Source organism: Callorhinus ursinus, unplaced genomic scaffold (assembly GCF_003265705.2).
Source record: "Callorhinus ursinus isolate GAN/ISIS: 27379988/994484 unplaced genomic scaffold, GSC_fseal_2.0 scaffold15, whole genome shotgun sequence".
In the NCBI taxonomy this organism is placed as follows: domain Eukaryota; kingdom Metazoa; phylum Chordata; class Mammalia; order Carnivora; family Otariidae; genus Callorhinus; species Callorhinus ursinus.
In genome coordinates, this window is record NW_027397077.1 from 10365685 (window position 1) to 10383706 (window position 18022).

General features: G+C 49.7%; 1 protein-coding gene across 1 annotated transcript in view; it reads left to right on the forward strand.

The window, feature by feature from the left end:
• Window positions 1-2280: 2280 nt before the first annotated feature.
• Window positions 2281-18022, forward strand: part of CACNA2D3 (calcium voltage-gated channel auxiliary subunit alpha2delta 3) — an 876446-nt gene continuing 860704 nt past the window's right edge. The window contains exons 1-2 of the mRNA XM_025885299.2: window positions 2281-2521; window positions 3193-3274. Of these exons, the coding sequence (XP_025741084.1) occupies window positions 2400-2521; window positions 3193-3274 (204 nt within the window). The 5' untranslated portion in view covers window positions 2281-2399. The remainder of the gene's footprint in view (window positions 2522-3192; window positions 3275-18022) is intronic.

The following is an 18022-nucleotide window of genomic DNA, read 5'->3' on the forward strand; positions in this document are numbered from 1 at the left end:
GTGACGTTCAGGGTAAGAGAGCATAATGACTTTATAAAATGTCGTCATGACCTTGGTGTTCAAGTGGCCCTCATTATAGTCCAGACCTCCACGGGTTGCTCATATATGACTAAGCTGTGCAGTTTCGCTGTGCCTCAATTTCCCCATCGGTTAATGGGGAAAACAATACTATGGATGCTACAGGGACTTTTTTTTCATATGCACTGTAGTTGATCTCTTGTCAAAGTTTATCATTATGCATTTACCATTTATGGCTTTTTGAGTGAGGCCTGTGTCCCTCGGTAGGTACCCTCTCTATGAGGCAGGTGTCATTTGTTGGCTACCGGGTCTCTAGCATATATCCCATCACACAGATGCTTGACAATTCACTGGATGAGTAAGTGAATTCGTGAAGGGCTATCATCATATAGATACCATATAGGTGAGGGACTGGTGCTTTACTGATGAGGGCTAGTATGCTTCCCTCCTTGCCTCACTCATTCGTTCATTTAGAAAGAAGGCTCCTGGGGTCTGACAGGAGAAAAAATTTTCTCCCAGCCCCCAATTTGAGCAGCCAAGCCATCCGGACCACTTGCCCCGGGGTCAGGCCACGCTTGGTTCTGTTTGGAACTGTTAGCACGCTTCCAATGACGGGAGGTGTGCACAGAAGCGGAGAATTCATTATAACCGGTTAGTCATCCGTGGAGATTGTAGACGCTGCCCGTGGGCGGGACGCACCTGGCGTTTCCCCGGTGGGGCCTGTTTCGGGCGCCGAGCCCCGGGTGCGAGCGCGACCGGCGCACGGGAGCCCGGGGTCTCCCCTCCCCGCACAGCCAAATCAGATCAAGCCCAGCATCTGCTGGCGTAAATCTTTCCAGGGGCCACTGGGCAGGAGGGCCGGCCTGGGTCCTCGCCCGGCACTCCCGAGCGGCAGCGGCAGCCCACCCTCACTTGCTCCCCCGCCGCCCGAGGTCGCCGAGGCTGGAGGCGGCCGGCGCGCAGGAGCGCACGTCCGGGTTGCGGAGGCACGCAAACCAGGCGGGTCCGGGCTGTGGATGCACCAGAGACCCCGCGGCGTCGGGAGCGCGCGGCTCGCCCGGGGCCACTCGAGGTGCGCTCGGCGGGTCGAGAATGACTCAGCCTCCCTCGGGTCGGTCTTCACTGCGGGTCCGCACGAGGGCCCCACAAAGTTCCCAGTCACACCCCAGACGTCGCGCGCGGGCCGGGGGCTCCTACAGCCAGGTCCCGGTGGGGGCGGCCAGAGAGGTCGGGGGCGGGGGGTGGCAAGGCGGGTCCTCTCTGGCTTCCCAGGGCTTCCCCGACTTCCTTTCGTCCAGCCCGTTCTTCAGCGCGCGGCCAGAAAGCGCCGCCGGCCCAGGGGGTGGGGGTCAGCGTGGGGGAGCGGGTGGCCTCCGGGCCTCAGAGGAATCTCGCCTTCCCGAAATCTAGGGGGTCCGCCGATCCGGAGGGACCGGGCGCCGCAGTGGCTTCCCTTCCCGGCCCTGACAGCCCGGCCGCAGCCGCAGTCGCGCGGACACCGGGCTGCAGCGCGCTCGAGCGCCAGCAGCTCGGAAGCCCGGGCCGGGCTCCGGGCGCTTCAGGGGCGGACCCGCTGCGGCCGGAGCCTGAGCCCCCCGCTCGCGCGCCAGCGCCGCCCTTCGCGCCCTCCCCTGTCAGGCGCCGGGGCCGGAGCAGCAGCCGCGGGCGGCCATGCGCCAGTGCCCTAGCCGGGACCCGCGGAGCCCCCAGTCCCGTCCCCACCCCACTCCGCCGCTGGCGACCCCGGCCGCCGCCGCAAGCCCCGGCTCCTTCCTCAGACTTTTGCCTCTCCGCCTGCCCCTTCCCTCCGGAGAATCCTCTAAGGCTCGGCAGCGCCCCACCCCGCCACCCCAGACCCGGCCGTCCGCGTGCGGCCCCCCCCCCCCCCCCCCACAGCAGCCCCGGCCCCTGGGGTCGGGGGACGGCCCGGGGCCAGCCTGAGAGTCGCGCCCGCGGCCGCGGACTGCGGAGTTGTAAAGAACTCGGCGGCCGCAGTGGCCGGGCGGGGCAGGGCGCGCTCCGCCGCCGCCAAGGACACAGGAGTTTGCGAGTCCCCGCCCGCGCGGCGCCTCCCGCCCTCCCGCCGGGGCCCGCCGGACTCCCCGGGGCCGCCGAGGCGGGGCCGGGCGGCCGCCGTGCGAGAGGCGCGGCTCCCTCCCTCTTCCCCCGCCTGCCTCCCTGTCCCCTCCCTTCCCTCCCTCCTCCTCCCCGCCCTCCCCCACCCCCCGCTCCTTTTTCTGCTCCCCAAGTGAGCCCGGCGCGCGAGAGGCAGGCGGGGCGGCGCGGAGCAGTCAGCCCAGCGCGCTCGCCCACCGCCCGCTCGGCGCAGCTCCGCGCGGCCGCTCCTGTCGCCGCCGCCGGCGCGTCGGAGGGAGCCGAGCATGGCCGGGCCGGGCTCGCAGCGGCGCGCGTCCCGGGGGGCCTCGGCGCTCCTCGCCGCCGCGCTTCTCTACGCAGCGCTGGGGGCCGTGGTGCGCTCGGAGCAGCAGATCCCGCTCTCCGTGTAAGTGCCGGCTCCTGCGCCGCCCGGGGAGGGGACCCGGCCGCCCGCGACCCGCGGTGCCCAAGTTTGGGCGCCTGCAGGTGCGGCCCGGCAGGACCTGCCGCGGGCGTCGGCCTCGCCTCTCGCACCTGCCTTCCAGGACGGGCGTGGGGCGGCGAGGCTGGGGTGGGATGCTCTTGCCCCCTTGCTCGGGTCGGCGAGGGAGACCTGGAGAGGTTCACCTCAAGTGACAGCTCCAACTTTGAAGCCTGTTTACCGAATCCAACTTCCACGGGCCGTTTATTTATTCCCTCTTTGCTGTCTTGCCATCTCACTTCTTTTTGGGGAAGGGGGGGAAATGGGTGGGTTTCTTCCGACTAGTATTTGCCAGGTGATGCCCAGTTGGGTGGTCAAGTTCTCAGACAATGATTCACATAAAACTCGGTGATCTTTTTAGAGAGCTTGGGAGACTTTGCGCATTTTGAACTATATGACCCCCCTCAGGCCCCCTCCCGCGTTGCGCTCTGCAGTTTGGTGCTGGCAGTTTCTACCCAGGCGCTTTTTCTTTTCTTTTCTTTTTTTTTTTCTCTCCAATGTTCTGTCGCCTGGCTCCTTCAGCCACAGCCCCGTGTGTGCGTGCGTGTTGACTGTGACACGGGTGTTATATTTGTTCCTGCTCTTTCTCCCTGTAGGGTGAAGCTCTGGGCCTCCGCTTTTGGTGGGGAGATAAAATCCATTGCTGCTAAGTACTCCGGCTCCCAGCTTCTGCAAAAGGTAAGGTTTCTGTAGTGGCAGGAAGCGATGATTTTTCCAGCACAGAAAATGGAGGCAGATTTAGTTTTCCAAACAAACGTGAACCCGGAGCAGCGTCAGTTATCAGCGGTGTCTCTGGTCCCCTCGTGTCTTGTCAGTGGACTGTGCAATGATTCCTCCCTACCAACTGGTTATTTTTAGATGACACTTGGTTCTAAACACAAAGAAAAGCAGGATCCTCACTGGCACTGTCCTGGCTGGGGCTTGGAAACTGAGTGTGTTTGCCTGGCTCTCCTTCCAGTGTCGGTATTGCTGTTACTGTGTGAGAGCAGATGCTTTTCTGGCCAAAAAAATGCTAACTTCATCCAAGGGGCAGCCTCAGTGCCTGTTTTATGATGTCTTTCACCTTGCCTGCTTTGGAGACTGGGGTTCAGCATATCTGAGAAAGACGCTGCACTATTGTTTGTCATCCCTGCGGTTGTACAATCCCATTATTCCCCAATCATCTAGACCCAGGGCTGGGATGCATTACATCATTACAGATAAGGAGAATGAATGTGGTTATCTTTCCACTCAGCTGCACTGCCGGGTAATAACCTATGAGAGTAGTCCACAAACTTAAGAAATTGGTCTGCGTCCATATAATTCTGGAGAGTAATGAGAATGGAGAATTGATTATTAGGCTTTTATCAGAAGCTGCATCAATTTTAATTCAAACAGGCAGCATTATGCTTAAAATTACCTTGTGAGATGTATGGTCCTTTGCCCTCCCCTCCAAGAAAAAAAGAAGAAAAAAATAGGCTGGGAGGAGAAATTGCAAGGGTTCAAAGAATTTCAAGTTAACAAATCAACAGGATCAATCCAAGTATTCTCTCAAAGATAGAAAATAAAATTGGCCTTTAGGGGATAAGTCTCTGAAAATGGGTACAAACAGATTAAATTGTCAAGTTAACTTTTCAGCATTTTTAAATGTGCTTTTTGGGCCAATGTAACATATGTGTTATGCATGCTGCCTGGTAACCAAGTACGTATTTTATTTATGGCATTCTGCTTCAGAGAGTAGCGTTTTTGGGGACATTATATGAAGCAGTTTGTCACACGAAATCCAAATATCGTAATAAGGCATCAGCCCACAATGGAAAGCAGGAAGTTATTCTTAAAAATTGCCAATAGCCATATTCTTTGAAACTGTGGGAAGACTGCTCAACTCCGTTATTTGGGGAAGGAGTTCACTGAATTATGGGCAGTTGATAAAAACTTGAGGCTGTGATGTGCCTTTATGGAAAAATGATAATTTACATACTTGCAACCCACCCGTCAGTTTATAGGAATTGCTTCTTCTGCTGGTATTTGAATCTGGACCAGTCTGTATCCGGCTTTGCCATTTTGCCTGCATGTCAGGTGTTTTATGTGAAGAGTTTTGGACTGTTGCTGCTGCCTGTTTTGCATTGCTTGTGTATTTTCCTTATGCTTTGAAAGAAGAGAACATTTTTGTATAACTTTAAAGGAATATTTTTCATCTGCCTGTTGTAGTTTAGTTGTAGCAACTCTGAAAGTATCCCTTCAGAGCCTGTGAATGGTTTTTTGATTGTGCTTACCTATCTTTTATCTCACATTTTGTAGGAGCACAGGAAATAGGCTTTTTCCTTCTCTCTGAAGTTAGCACACATGCTCGCACACACTTGCACACACACTGCACAAAAGCCCCATCAGCCACGCTCGCACACACATGCACACACACTGCACAAAAAACCCCATCAGCTATATTATTGGCTACTCTATAATAGCCAATTGGAAGCAGCTAAAATGCTTCTCTTACCTTCTCATCAGCATCCTTTCTGATACTGAATTCACAAGCCTAGCTTTGCTTTTGTCATGTTTGCAGCTTGACAATTGTGTAATTATTTCCAGCTGTTTATGGCTTTGTTGTCATTCCTTGCTGTTGCCTGGCATTTTGTAATCTGATGCAAGGGGAAGGTGGGGTGTTGCTTGGCATTAGGTTCCATGGTGGATACCTGCTCTACTTGCATTTCAAAGGCAGTCATGTGCCATGGAGTCCTGAGGTACCTATGGCTTTGGCTTGATAGGCAAGGACTTCCATGAATGATGGGCAGGGCACGTCAGGTAACTTGGGGAGCCCTTTTGCATGTACCTTTTGGCCATCTTGGTCCACTGCCTCCAAATATGACGGAATTTTTTAAATTAGCAAATAACATTGATTTAGACAGTTCAGAATGTAAGAAACTTTAAGAAGAGATCTAAGGTGCTCAGAGTGTGGGAGGCATAACATCATTTGGAAAAGCAAGGAGACAGTTGCCTTTCTCTTGCTTATTTTCACGTTTCTGGCCATTTGCCTGAAGAAATACTCCTCTAAGTCAAAACTCTGTGCATCCTTCCATCACATCACTGCATCCTTAACAATTTGGATACTCCGAACATGAGTTAAAAAAAAAAACTTGGCTGTAAAACGAAGTTAACACTGTATTAAGGGGACTCAAAAAGGTGACAATACCATGTTGCATAACAGACTGTAATTACACTTTTAAGGCACGGACATGTAAATTTGATTTTCAGTGAAGTAGGCATACTGTATACCACTGTATCATTTTACATACTCTATGTAGTTTCTCTAGTTGACACTTCATGTTGTGAATTAATGTAGTATATTCATTTTTAGAATGGGGGTTTAGTGATTTCTGCACTAAGGCAAAAACTTTACAAAACAGCTATTGTGAGTATAAGTTAAATAACAATTGGCCGTTTATTTTAAGGTGTTTGGAGACTGGGAAAACTGCCATTTTGGTAAGGTTTTTTTATTAGATAATATAATTTGAGCTAGTAGAATTATCCCTGACTTCATCAACATAAACACAAGTGTTTAACAATATACCTCATTGTCCTGGCTTCAAAAAGGAGAGCATTTCCCCAATTGTTTCTATGTTTAATACCATGGCTTTCACTACTTTAGCTTATGATAATATGTTAGGTATTCTTTGCCAGACTTTCCCTATTTTTTTTTCTCCTGTTTGTCTTTTCTGAGCACAGGAATAGCAACCTATTAGTTTCTTTTAAGGAGGATATTTTTGAGTTTGTAGAAGGCTGTCATCATGTTTGAGCAAAGGGGTGTGTTTTTGGGACGGTGTGGAAGAACCTGAGACTTGTATGTTGGACTCAGAGTTAATCTTGAGAGGTTGTTACAGTTGTGCCAGAACCGTGGCCCCGAAAGGGAAGTCCCGGTGAGCCGCTGTGTGTCTGTATCTTGCCTTTCTTAGCTGGCAGATACTGCAGAGGTTTCAATTGGCTTCAACTTTTAATTAACTTTCCTGTTTGACATATTCATGCCAGTATTCAGCTGCCTCTATCTTGCTTCATTTTCCACAGAGAATGCACATTGTTTGGGTTCTTTTGGGGAGGCATAGTTTCATTACCTGTCTATTTTGGGATTCCGTGCCCGGCATTTTGGTAGATCCGGTAGCCTAGGCTGTTAAACTCATGGGCTCCATGCCCCGAACACTCACAATACAAGGTATTAAAGTGGCGTGTTTCTCATTTCCATCCTCCTTAGGAAGAATTTGGTAGAAGCTGGGCTTTTTTCATTCTATTTAGTACCGCATTCAGAGATTGCTATGTTTATGGGGATGAAGGGTTCCAATTACATTTTCCAGAATCGGGATGATAAATACACAGTGGAAATACAGGTACTGTGTGTCTCTGCCATTAATGCGAGGAAAATAATGGACATTTACCTTGGATGCCTTATGCAGCACTTACCAAACATGCACTTCTTGGAATGCACAACCAGGTTTTTGCGTTATCAACTATTTATTGAGAGGGCGGCTTTCATACATAAACGTGATGTCACTTTCCACAAGACAGAGTCAGCAAAGTAAAAGGTTGGTTCTTTAACCCATTTTGATAATTATGACTTTTCATCAATGTGGAAATCAATGGACTTCTTAAATAATTAAATAGGAATATTCACTTATCAGGAATTGGGTCGTAGTGCTGTGCTGCCTGTAGGAAGCCTGATACTCTACAGATTGCTTTTCTAGGGGAGGCGCTCCTTCGCTCAACATTTTTGTTGAGTAAACACGGTTATTTGTCATTCTGCAAGATTAATGCATTCAACCTACGCTGCCAATGGCCAATGCCCTGATTCATAGCACCACTTCAATTACTGGACTTTTCTCTGGCGGATTATTTTTAAAAAGTCTTGAAATCTCAGGAATGACCGTTTTCAATGTTTCAGGACAGTTTATTGGTCTCATTATCGCAGTCACCAGCGCATTAGCAGGACAGGGCGAACCAGTTGGAATTCAGTGATGCATCTTACTCACACGTGTATCTAACTGCGTTTGTAAACTCACACCCGGGTCCTTGCTGACCAGATAAAGTTCTTTTTGTATGGCTTTGCTAAATTTTTGTCTGAGCTCCTTTTGTTCATTTTTTTTCTCTCTCTCAAAATTTCTTTGCTGCCAGATATATTTCTGCTTTGCTTTTTCTCTCGTTGGGAGCTGCTGCAGCGTCTGTTGCTGGATTTACAGATGCTAGTCAAAATTAAGGGAAATGAAAATATAGACATTGTTTTCTTGTCAGAGGCAAACTCAGATTTTTATTTCAATGTAGTTATAATTTTGATCAATTACTATGGGGATCTCATGCTGGCTTTTTATTTCATTTTGTATTTTATCTTATCCTAATACCAGTGTGCTTTGAGGCAAACACACGAGTACCAAATCACCTAATAATTATGAAATCTGTTGGGCATGTGCAAGCACAATTAATGTTTCCATTTTGTGATGAAGACGTAGCCGTGTATGAGGATGAACAAAAGTAAAAGAAATGTGGAATCATTACCCCAAGCACCTGTGGTCCTGCCGGGTGTTTAATTGTCCTGCAGCCTGAAGCACATATTCATGGAAGTGCAAGTTTGAGATTTGAGCCCCTTTTCAGTCTTTGAGGGATCCTCAGTTGGTGGTGGTGCTCTCAATTATGTAGATCAATACATGACTTGGTGTGTTGAGCTTGCCTAAAGAGGTGTACATTCTCACCAGGATCTTTTGTGTCCGGTCTGCCATTCATCTAGATTTACCATCACATATGCCAACAAATGGGCTTTTTCTTTATCCACATTCATGTCTGTCACAGGTCCCCCATCTTCTGCAGTCACAGTGCTTATTGAAATTTCCTCCTTCACCGAGACCCAGAGCATCTTCTAGACAGAGACTTTGAGCAGATTCTGTGTTCCCTGGGACACTGTGATCTGACTGGGCGGTTTGCTATGGCTGAGACTGAGAAAAAATGAAATAGATGTTGTAAATGCCAGCCTATGAATTAGCATATGAGATCCTTTTAATGCAGTCTTTATACGAGAGACATAATGGCCTGTGTTTTATATCAAGTGACTGCAGTCGTGCTATTGTGTATCATTCAGAAGAAGTTCCTCATGTCAGGCTTCTGGAAACATTGATAGAATCTTTATCAGCCCTCTTCGGTCCATTAAACAAAAGTTAGCTTCTCCTTCAAGGGAAGGAAATGATGTAGAGGAACAGGAGGACTGCTTGATTTCCTTTGATTTCCCTGAGTATTTAGTGACCAGCAGATTGAGGTGGTTGTTCCTGAAATGTCAAGCCAGACTCAAAGACCCCTCTGTGATGCAGCCCTCTGCCTGGACCACAACTCACCCTTGACAGATTAGGCATCTGCATAGCTGATGTATTTTTAGGGAATTTCTATGTGCATAGCCAGAATGTCTGCTTTTCAGAAGAAAGTTATTTTACCGATACAACTTTGAAAAGAGTCCAGTGTGTTTTCAATAAATGGTAAACATTTCAATTTCCATTTGCTTTGAACAACATTCATTGGGTGTTCATTCCAAGGCTGTTTAAATAAGGCATTAAATTTATAAGGTGTATTAAATTTGTATGTTGCATAGCTTCCTGGTGACCTCAAATCAAGATTATGAACATAACTCAGAAGCCAAACTATTAATGGGCATTTCAAGGCCATATTGGAAAGAAGAGCATTATCTCTTGACAAGAAATAGATGGCTATTTCTTCACTTTGTACACTTCAGTGTTGTTTATCTTGGCACCTGATATTGGAAAACAGTACCCTCCCAAGGTTAAAAGAGCTGTTATCCATGTAAATGATCTGGACAGGCAAGCTGGGCAGGGCCGTAAGTGGCTGTGGGTTCACAGAGCAGACCTTTGGTTATCCATTTTAGGTGAAGCAACTGCCAGTTGATATTTGGGGCTCGCACATGTCATTACCATTATACTTATTAACTTCGTGCATGTGTGTGTAAGCCCATAAAAATGGATGCTGCTCATCACAGAACATGCCAGATGCTGCCGGCTGATGGGGAAGACTGTTCTTGTCCTCTTGGGCTTCTAGAGAGCATGGCTTGAGGGGCCCAACCAGTTCTGCTGGGACAGGACCAGTCCACCCGGCACCTGAGATGGTGTAGGTAGCTGGAAGCTGAGGATCTGCTGAGCCCGGGACCAGCTACATAATTTGCAGGGCCCAATGAGTGAGGAAAATATGGGACTCTTTGTTCAAAAACTCTGAAGAATTTAAAAGATGGTGACAGCAGAGCATTAAAGCACAGGGCCTGTTGCGCCCCCGGCGAAGGCCCCTATGGGACAGGCTGTGCTCAGTTAGGCTTTCTCTTTCCTCTGCTCGGTGGCTCGTCCTCTCAGCCTGATTGAACGTTCAGGCCACAGTCAGTCTAGGAGGTGTCCTTTGCCCGTCTTTGTTCATTGTCATAATAGGTGGAGAACTTGGAGCATTTTCAGAGCTGCGCATCTTTGGAGATGCAGTGTTGTTGAAGGAGAGGTCACTGGCCTAGGAGCCGTGACATCTGTCTTTTTATCTTTTCTGTAGACATTTCCTGAGTGGATTTGGGCAAATTGCTTAATCTCATAGTAAAAACAGGTGGACTTCACTCATTCGCTCTGCATTCCTGCAGTCCAGGTACGGTGATAAGGATTTTATAGATGCCATCCCCTTAAATTCTCCCAACAACCCAATGAGTCAGGGACTACCACTCACCCCCATTTTACAGATTTGGAAGTTGAGGCTCCCAGAATTTAAGCAGCCTTTCCAAGTTGACTGAGTCTGTTTACCTGGCCACTGTGCTACAATGTCCCCTCCTCTCTGTGTGACCTTTTTTGGCCTCAGTTCCTGTCTGACAAAAATGTGGTTAATACCTGTGTTTCTCTAGCTCATGGGTGTTTGGGAGGACTAAATGAGGTAGCAGCTGAGAGGTTAGTTCAGAAGCTGAAAGACCGGGCTAACAGCAGAGAAGACAGGTGTGGAGTCAGAGGGACTTGGATTGGAGTCCCAGATCTGCCATTTCCTAGCTGGGTTGTCTTGTTGTTTGACATTTCTAAACCTGTACCCTCGCATGTGAAAGGAGTCCAACGCCTTCTACATTATAGGCTGTGATGAGGATTAAATGAAATAAAGTACAAAAAGCACTTTGCATGGTGCCTGGCCCCTGGAAGCCTCCTGCCAGGGAGTTGCTGAGGTCATTACTGGTTGCATGATAAAACCAGAAGGTCTTTAGGTAACCTTCGCTGAGCATCTGTGGGAACTGGGTTCGCTCATGCCAATGAGCAAGTGCACGGATGGGCGGGTGAGTGCCCGGTGCCGGCGTATTGGCAGGTGATCCCACAAGGCACCTGACAGGAGGGAGCTTGTGGACCCAAGTGGGAGGAGGCTGTGTGGACATGGCCTCTGCCCAGACATTCACTCTTCTCCTTGAGGTCAGCTCTCTTGTCCCTGAGGGTCAGGAGGAGAACCCCTCACACGGGGAATGAGGCTTGAAGAACTGCATCAGGGCCTGCCTGTTACCTTCTCCCTGGCTCTGCCCTGCTGTGGGGCGGTGGGTCAGGCTGAGGAGTGGCTGAGTGTGCCCCAGTGTTCCGAGTGCGGCTGGAGCCATAGGAGAGTGCAGGCATCCAGCAATCCCACTGCTGTGGGGGTGCGTCCAGCAGCCAGCCATGGGCACTCATTAATCCAGATGCCCTTTTGGACAGCATTCCAGGCATTTCCTCCCATGAAAATCCCGTCTGCTGGACTTCTCTCAGTGACTTCCCGGGGTGGCCCTGGAGACCAGCAGGAGACTGGGCACCTCATTGGGCGGCGGGGGGGTCTTTCCTCCAGTTGGGACAGGAAGGTGCAGTGGTGCATGGGGACTGCCATCTGCCCCCAAGTCTCAGGAGGCACTGAAGGGCATCCTGTGTCCCTTGGTCCTTCCCACTGGCCCTTCTGCCTCTGCTTCAGAACTTGCTTGGCACATTCTGTTGTGTTTGGCTTATGAGCATCTGCAGTCCTCTGCTGATCTCCTTGAAGATGTTGCAGGAGTGACACGGGCCACCCCTGTTTGTGGTAAACATAGGCACCAATACTTTGAAATCATGCTGGGGGTGCTATTGTAGCTGCCTAACTTAAGAACATTGTTTATGCATGAAGCCGTTATAATCAGCCGTGAAAGTCAGTAAGAAGTCAGGAATGAAAGGAAACATGCAAATCTGTAGTAGTTCCTTGGGCCAGGTAGTTCAGAAAAGTGCCCAAGAACTGTTTGTGCCCAGGAATGTTACAGAACATCAGAGTCTGACTGTACTGGCAGCTTCTTGAAATCCACCAAGGTCATAACCAGCTTAGGTAAACAGATGGTTGATGGGGGCTGGATAGGAAGGAAATGGACTTTTTTTTTTCTTTTGAGTGTTTAGTATGAGCCAGGCATGCTTTATCATGTCAGGCATCTGATGTGGTCCTTGGTTCTCTTTGGAGGTGGCCCCTGTTACCTACCTCTTGCAGGTGGGTCTTGCAGCTCAGGGAGGTGGAGTAGCTGGCCATGCAGTGGGGTTGGGACTCACACTGGTTTGTTTTGAGCATCCCCCCACCCAAGCCTGGGATTTTCCTTTATGGCACAGGCCCCCTGTGGGTTGATCCCACCTGAGCACAGGCTTCAGTGGGGTTTGCAGGACCACAGCAGGATGAGAAGGGCTGGGTAGGTTGGGATGCCAGAGCCCTCGCCACTTTCTTTCCCCCAGACGTGTGTCCTCAGGTGGGGTACGGGGATGTGGGCTCTTTGGACAGCGAGGCTAAGAAGGACTCTCTGACTCCAGTGTGGGCTCGTGCCTGCTGGGGCCAAAAAGCGGTTCCTAGGGGAGAGTGGGCAGGGTTGGCTGGTCTGGCCCTGGCTTGCAGGGGAGCGGGAGCAGGGGTGGTGTCGGGCACCTTAATGCCTCTTCTTAGCCTAGAGGGCGCAGCTGCCAAGGAGGAGAACAATCTTGTGGGATCCCCAAGCAGGATGCTGTCTCAGCTAAGACAAGAGGATTCAGCTGTTCTGGAAAAAATGGGGAGCATTTCCCTTCGTGTTTTCCCTGAAAAGTCAAACCTGCTCTTCGTCTGTTTGCTCAGGTCTCTGAATATGGCAATGTGGTGTCATACACTTAATGATTTGACATCTTTTCCTGAGACTTTGGTGTTTTACATTAAAATGGAATGAAAGGTGTAATTGGCCTGTGGAATTCCCCCCAGTCTAGACCTTCCCATGATGTAAACTTGACCCTGCATTTCCTTCTTGACAGCTGCTAACTCTTGGCTCCCAGGAGGGAATGAAGTGTCTGGTTTTAGAAAAATCTAGATTTCTATTACAGTGAGCATGCACAGCCGAAGACAGATTTTTAAAAAGCGCATGGGCCTTGGAGTTGAATTCTGCTCTGCCAGTCACTAGTTTTACCTCCCTGGGCCTTGGTTTGCTCACTGGCAAAATAGAAGTACTAATAAAAGCACCTGTGTTATAGGGCATTGGGGAGGATTAAGTGATATAACCCATATGAAGTAGTTTAGAACAATATGTGGCACACAGGAAGCCTTACTTCTCTGGCTACTCTCTCATTTATAGCGTCCCGAAGAGCAGAAGAGACTCCTGGAATTTTAGTCACTCGGACCTCATGATGGGTTCATAAAATTAGGACAATGAATGGCACACACACTTAATGTGACAGAGGCACGGTTGCAAACAAAAGCATTTATGACGTCCCCAAGGAGGTGGATTTCTTTTGCTTTCTTTCCTGAATTCTTCTCATCTGGGCCCTTGTGCAGCAGAGGTGGGCAGTTTGGGAATTCAGGTTTGTTCTTGCTATAACATTGTACTGTAATTTGCAAAGCAAGGGGAGAGTCGGAAACACCTGGCAGGGCTTTGGCTCTTTGTACCTGCACCATCCGTAATGCCTTTTCTGTTGTGCTTTGTTGAGGCAGAGGCGGAAAAATATTGTAAAAAGAACAATAGGTGTGGGAGGCAACAAATCCATTGGAAGTAGGTAATCTTTGGCCACGAGTCATAACACATAGCTTTACACTTAGCTTCCTAGCACTTTCCATTATTCGTGAAATTTCTATTAACACAACATGATCATGTCATGTACCAATAGCTCTATGGGCACAGGTTTTTGCCCCACTGACAGTCATTTGGCTTCTTGGATGCTAATGCCGAAGTTTGAGTGTTCTTTCTTCTTTTTTGACCTGTGCCCCTGTCAGAATGCACACAGCACAGAGAACCCTGTTTAAAGGAATCGCTGTCAGACAACCAGTAAAACGTGTGTATGTGTATGTTTTAATATACATGGGCTGTTTCCTCTTGTAAATAAAAACTGAGGTCTACTTTAAAATCCCAAGGTCTGTGGCCAAGTTTGAGTATTTCAGAGCATCAGGATCATCTGGTCACCCTGAAAGAAGATGTAATCCTCTTAGGAAAGGGCTCACAGCTTACTAATCTTTTGAAAAAAGCCAACAATATACATTTCCCAGAACAGGAATTTCAGAATTATGGAGCCACAGCTGGATTTTCTACTTAAATAGCAAGATTTTCAGGTGGGTTTTTTTTTTTTTTTGCATGAAACAAATGCCCTATGAATGTTAGGAAAAACATATAGACTTAGAAAGAAATCAGGGGATTATTGATTTTTAAAAATTTACCTTTAAGGGAGGTGGTTGGTCTTGGGAAGGCAGAAATGTGTAGGTGAAAGTCGGGATCTGAGTCAGGCTAATCCAGATTAGAATCCAGGGCCACCCTGACAAGTCAGTCATGGAACCTCACAGTTTCTATCTGCCAAATGGACATGACAGTAATAACTTCTAGAGTGGAGCTGAGAACTCCAAACGAGAATGTGGACACAGGATGCTTAGCAATAAGTGTTTCATAAGAAGCATTTAGAAAAGGTGGGCTTCTGTCATCATTCTGCAGGAGCTGCTCCCGCATCCCGGGCATGTTGGCTGCTTGAGAGAGCCGTTCGTCCGCTTCGGGGAGAGATAACATCAGGCCACCTGGAGGCCTTCTTTGGAGACCTCCATTAAAGCTGCCCACCACTGAGCTCCACAAAGGTGTCTTAGACAGTAATCATAACAATGATGCATGTGCTTTGTGTGTTGTGCCCTGTGTTTTATTTGTATTCCTGAAATCCTCACAACCACTCCTGAGGTCGGTTCTGTCATCCCCTCCATTTTAGACAGACAGAAACCAAAACAGAGAATGTAACTTTGCCCAAGGTGACCCAGCTCCCAAGTGGCAAAGGCAGGCTTAGAGCTAGGGTGTTGTGAGTCCTTTCAGGTGCCTGGGCTGGGGCACCTGGATATTTCCAGGACCAGCACGTTTTGGTCTGAGCCTGTTACTGGCTCATCGGGACTGGTGGTGGAAACTTCTTCCTCATCCTTAATCCTTTCCCCTTTGGAGTTCTTAGTCTTATTTGGATGCATTGTGATTTGCTTTCATAATACAGAATTAAAAGGGGGTCAATGATGAGGGGAGGGCCTGGAACCCTTCTAGCTTTTTACAGTGTTCTCTTTTATTGTAATAACATGATGCTGCTTGTCTTTTGATTCCGTGAGGGTCAGCCAGCCCTCTCCACATCAGCTCTGATTCTTAAGAAGCCTTTCTGAAAATCTCATTGAATTTGGTTCAGTTTCCCTTTTTGTATTCCCCATTAAGGTAACGGAGGATTGTGGGGAGGGCTCTGGGACAAGATGAATCTGGCTGGAGATCCAGTGTGTCCCTTAGCTTCACTTCCGGGCCTCAGGTTCCTTACCTGTAAAATGGGGTCATGAGGATTAGCTGTGTCAGCCTGTGGCAGTCTTCATGTCCAGTAAATTTCAACTCCTTGGTTTTTGATATGCTCGTGCTTTGTCTCTCTTCCCTGGGTGTTTTTTGGTGCTTATTTATTATTTTTTCAGGGAAGAAACACAGTTCTGTTTTTCTGCCTGATTGACAGCTAGCTTGAAGGCCACAGCCCTTGGACCCACTAGGGTCAGTTTTATTTTGCATGGAATGAGTCTGGCAGATCTGTTCATGCCCCTGGCAGTCCTGGGGATACGTGATATCCTGAGGACCCCTTATCTCTTTCTGTGTGGGGTATCAAGAAAGAGGCAGGTAACTAGACCTTCAATTCCTCCAGGGCAGACTTGCTCTTTCTGACACGAGAGGGTCCTCCTTTCGCACTTAGCACAGAGCCATCTTCGGGTGGGTTTCAGGGGTTGTTTGTGGGATGTACAGATTAAACAAAGAAGAACCTGGTCAAGTCTTTTTTCTGGTGCTCACATGCGGGTGATCAGAATAAAAACAGTATTGATCACAGGCCAAGGATGAGATCCCTCACATCTCTTTCCCCACTTACTCTCTAGTACCGGGTTTTATGACTCCCTAGCATCAGGCGCGGATGTCTCCTGGCTGCAGCAATCCGGCTCTGAAGCCCCGTGGGCAAGTCACTCACCCACAACCCTCTTGGTACCAGTAGGGGCTGCCAGACATCCGAGCCAGCTGGTCCTCCCTTCTTCCAGCCCGCGACCCCCTCTTTGCCCCTGGGGAGCATCCCAGCAGCATCCCGAACACACTGAACACTCCCAGTGGGGCTGAGGGGTCCCGGCACCTCCGCGGTGCTGAGCCCAGCAGCTGCGGCGGGAGCACCGCAGTGCCGGGTGGGAGCACCGCAGTGCTGGGCGGGTGCACGAGGAGCACCAAGCGAGACTGATGGGGACTCCGCCGCAGCCGCCACCATCAACCTGGGGGAGGCAACTCGGCAAAGGCAATTAGGGAGCTGCTGCAGCTAATGCCGTGAAGTGCTCGGATGCCACATTCTCAGTGACATCAGGGAGAAAGGAGAATTTTAATTTCTACCCCTTTCACCTTCTCCGAGGCCCTGCTGGCGTCATGATGCCACGCAGCATTTGCTGGGCTTGATTTCACCTTCTCGGTGCAGCCTGCTTTATTTTGCATTTGTCTGTTTATTCTTTACATCCCCTGGATGGGTTTCTGCATGTGCATTGAGGGCAGTTGGGTACTGTGGTCTGCCGCACATAACTGCAGCATCCACGGGGCGGTGTTACCTGCTTGTGGACAGCGTCCTGGCTGCAGCCTGCAAGGCTGGAGCCCCCAACCTCCACGGAGGAGGAAACCATGCAAGAAGCCATCCAGCCAGGCTAGGGGATTTGCATTTGCTTTTGTGTCCTGCAGGTGCAGTTGTCTGCTTTCTTCTGTAGGCCTGGCCCGTGGAGATGCGGAAAGCTCGCACCAAGCACAGCTCCTCTGGGATGAGGGGAGCAGCTGGTTGGGAAGTGGGAATTCAATCATGTGCGTTTAATGGGGGGGCAGTTATGCCAGAAGAGGTTTTGCTGCAGCCCCACTACCCCTGGTATCAGGCCCAGTATGGCATTTGGAGGCTTACGGAGGAGTCTCCGTCCAGCTCCTGCTGGGACGTCACTCTGCGGAGGCTGTGAGACTTCCTTGGATGGTCTTTGCTCTGTGGGGCACCCCTGGAATTTGCCTTGGGGCCCCACAGTGACCATAATCTGATGCCCACCTTCTACCTTCCTGCTGAGTCTGACTGTTCAGAGGGGAGGGAGAGGACCTCTGAGCTGGGGCAGATCTTCGGAACCCAGCCCCTCCTGCTACGGGTGCCCGGGCCTCGTGGCATGCCCCGTGTCACAGTGAATCAGGAACAGGCCAGGCCTGGAGCATTGGTGTTTTTACTGCCAGATCATGCATTCATGAGGACATCGAGGCCACAGAGGGAAGGAAGGCTCCACGTCCCACAGGGGGCTTCTTAGAGGATGGAGAGAGACAGCTGCTAGCCCGACTGCCCCGTGCCTGTCAGCTCCCCAGCTGGATCCCACAGGAACCCTGCTTTGTGCAGCCTTTCCTCTAGTCCAGCCACGTTGAAGCCTGAAGTTCACTGGTGAAAATGTTCCCCCAATGTGTCGGCGTTAAAAGATTTTATTTTTTTAAATTTATTTTGGAGAGAGCGAGGGAGTGCGCACCAGCACGCGTACACGAGCTGGGGGAGGGGCAGAGAGAGAGAGAGGGAGAGGGAGAATCTTAAGCAGGCTCCACACCTGGTGACGAGCCCCACTTCGGGCTCGATCTTAGGACTCTGCGATCATGATCTGAGCCGAAATCAAGAGTCAGACACTTAACCCACTATGCCACCCAGGCACCCCAATGTGTCTGTTTTTAACAGCCAAAATATTTTGTCCCGGTGTATAGTGGGGAACATTCCCCTTATTAGCATGATCTACATTGAGTGCAGGGAGCAGGAGACAGAACAATTAGTCAACAAAAGTGTTTATTCAACATTGAGAAACCTCTCTGGAAACCCGAGGCCTCCACCTTCTCCTTTTCCACAGTAGAGGTGCACATGACCAATTGCTTCATTTTGGGTAGAACACCATGGTTTGGGAAAATCTTCGGCTGCCTTAACAGACTCA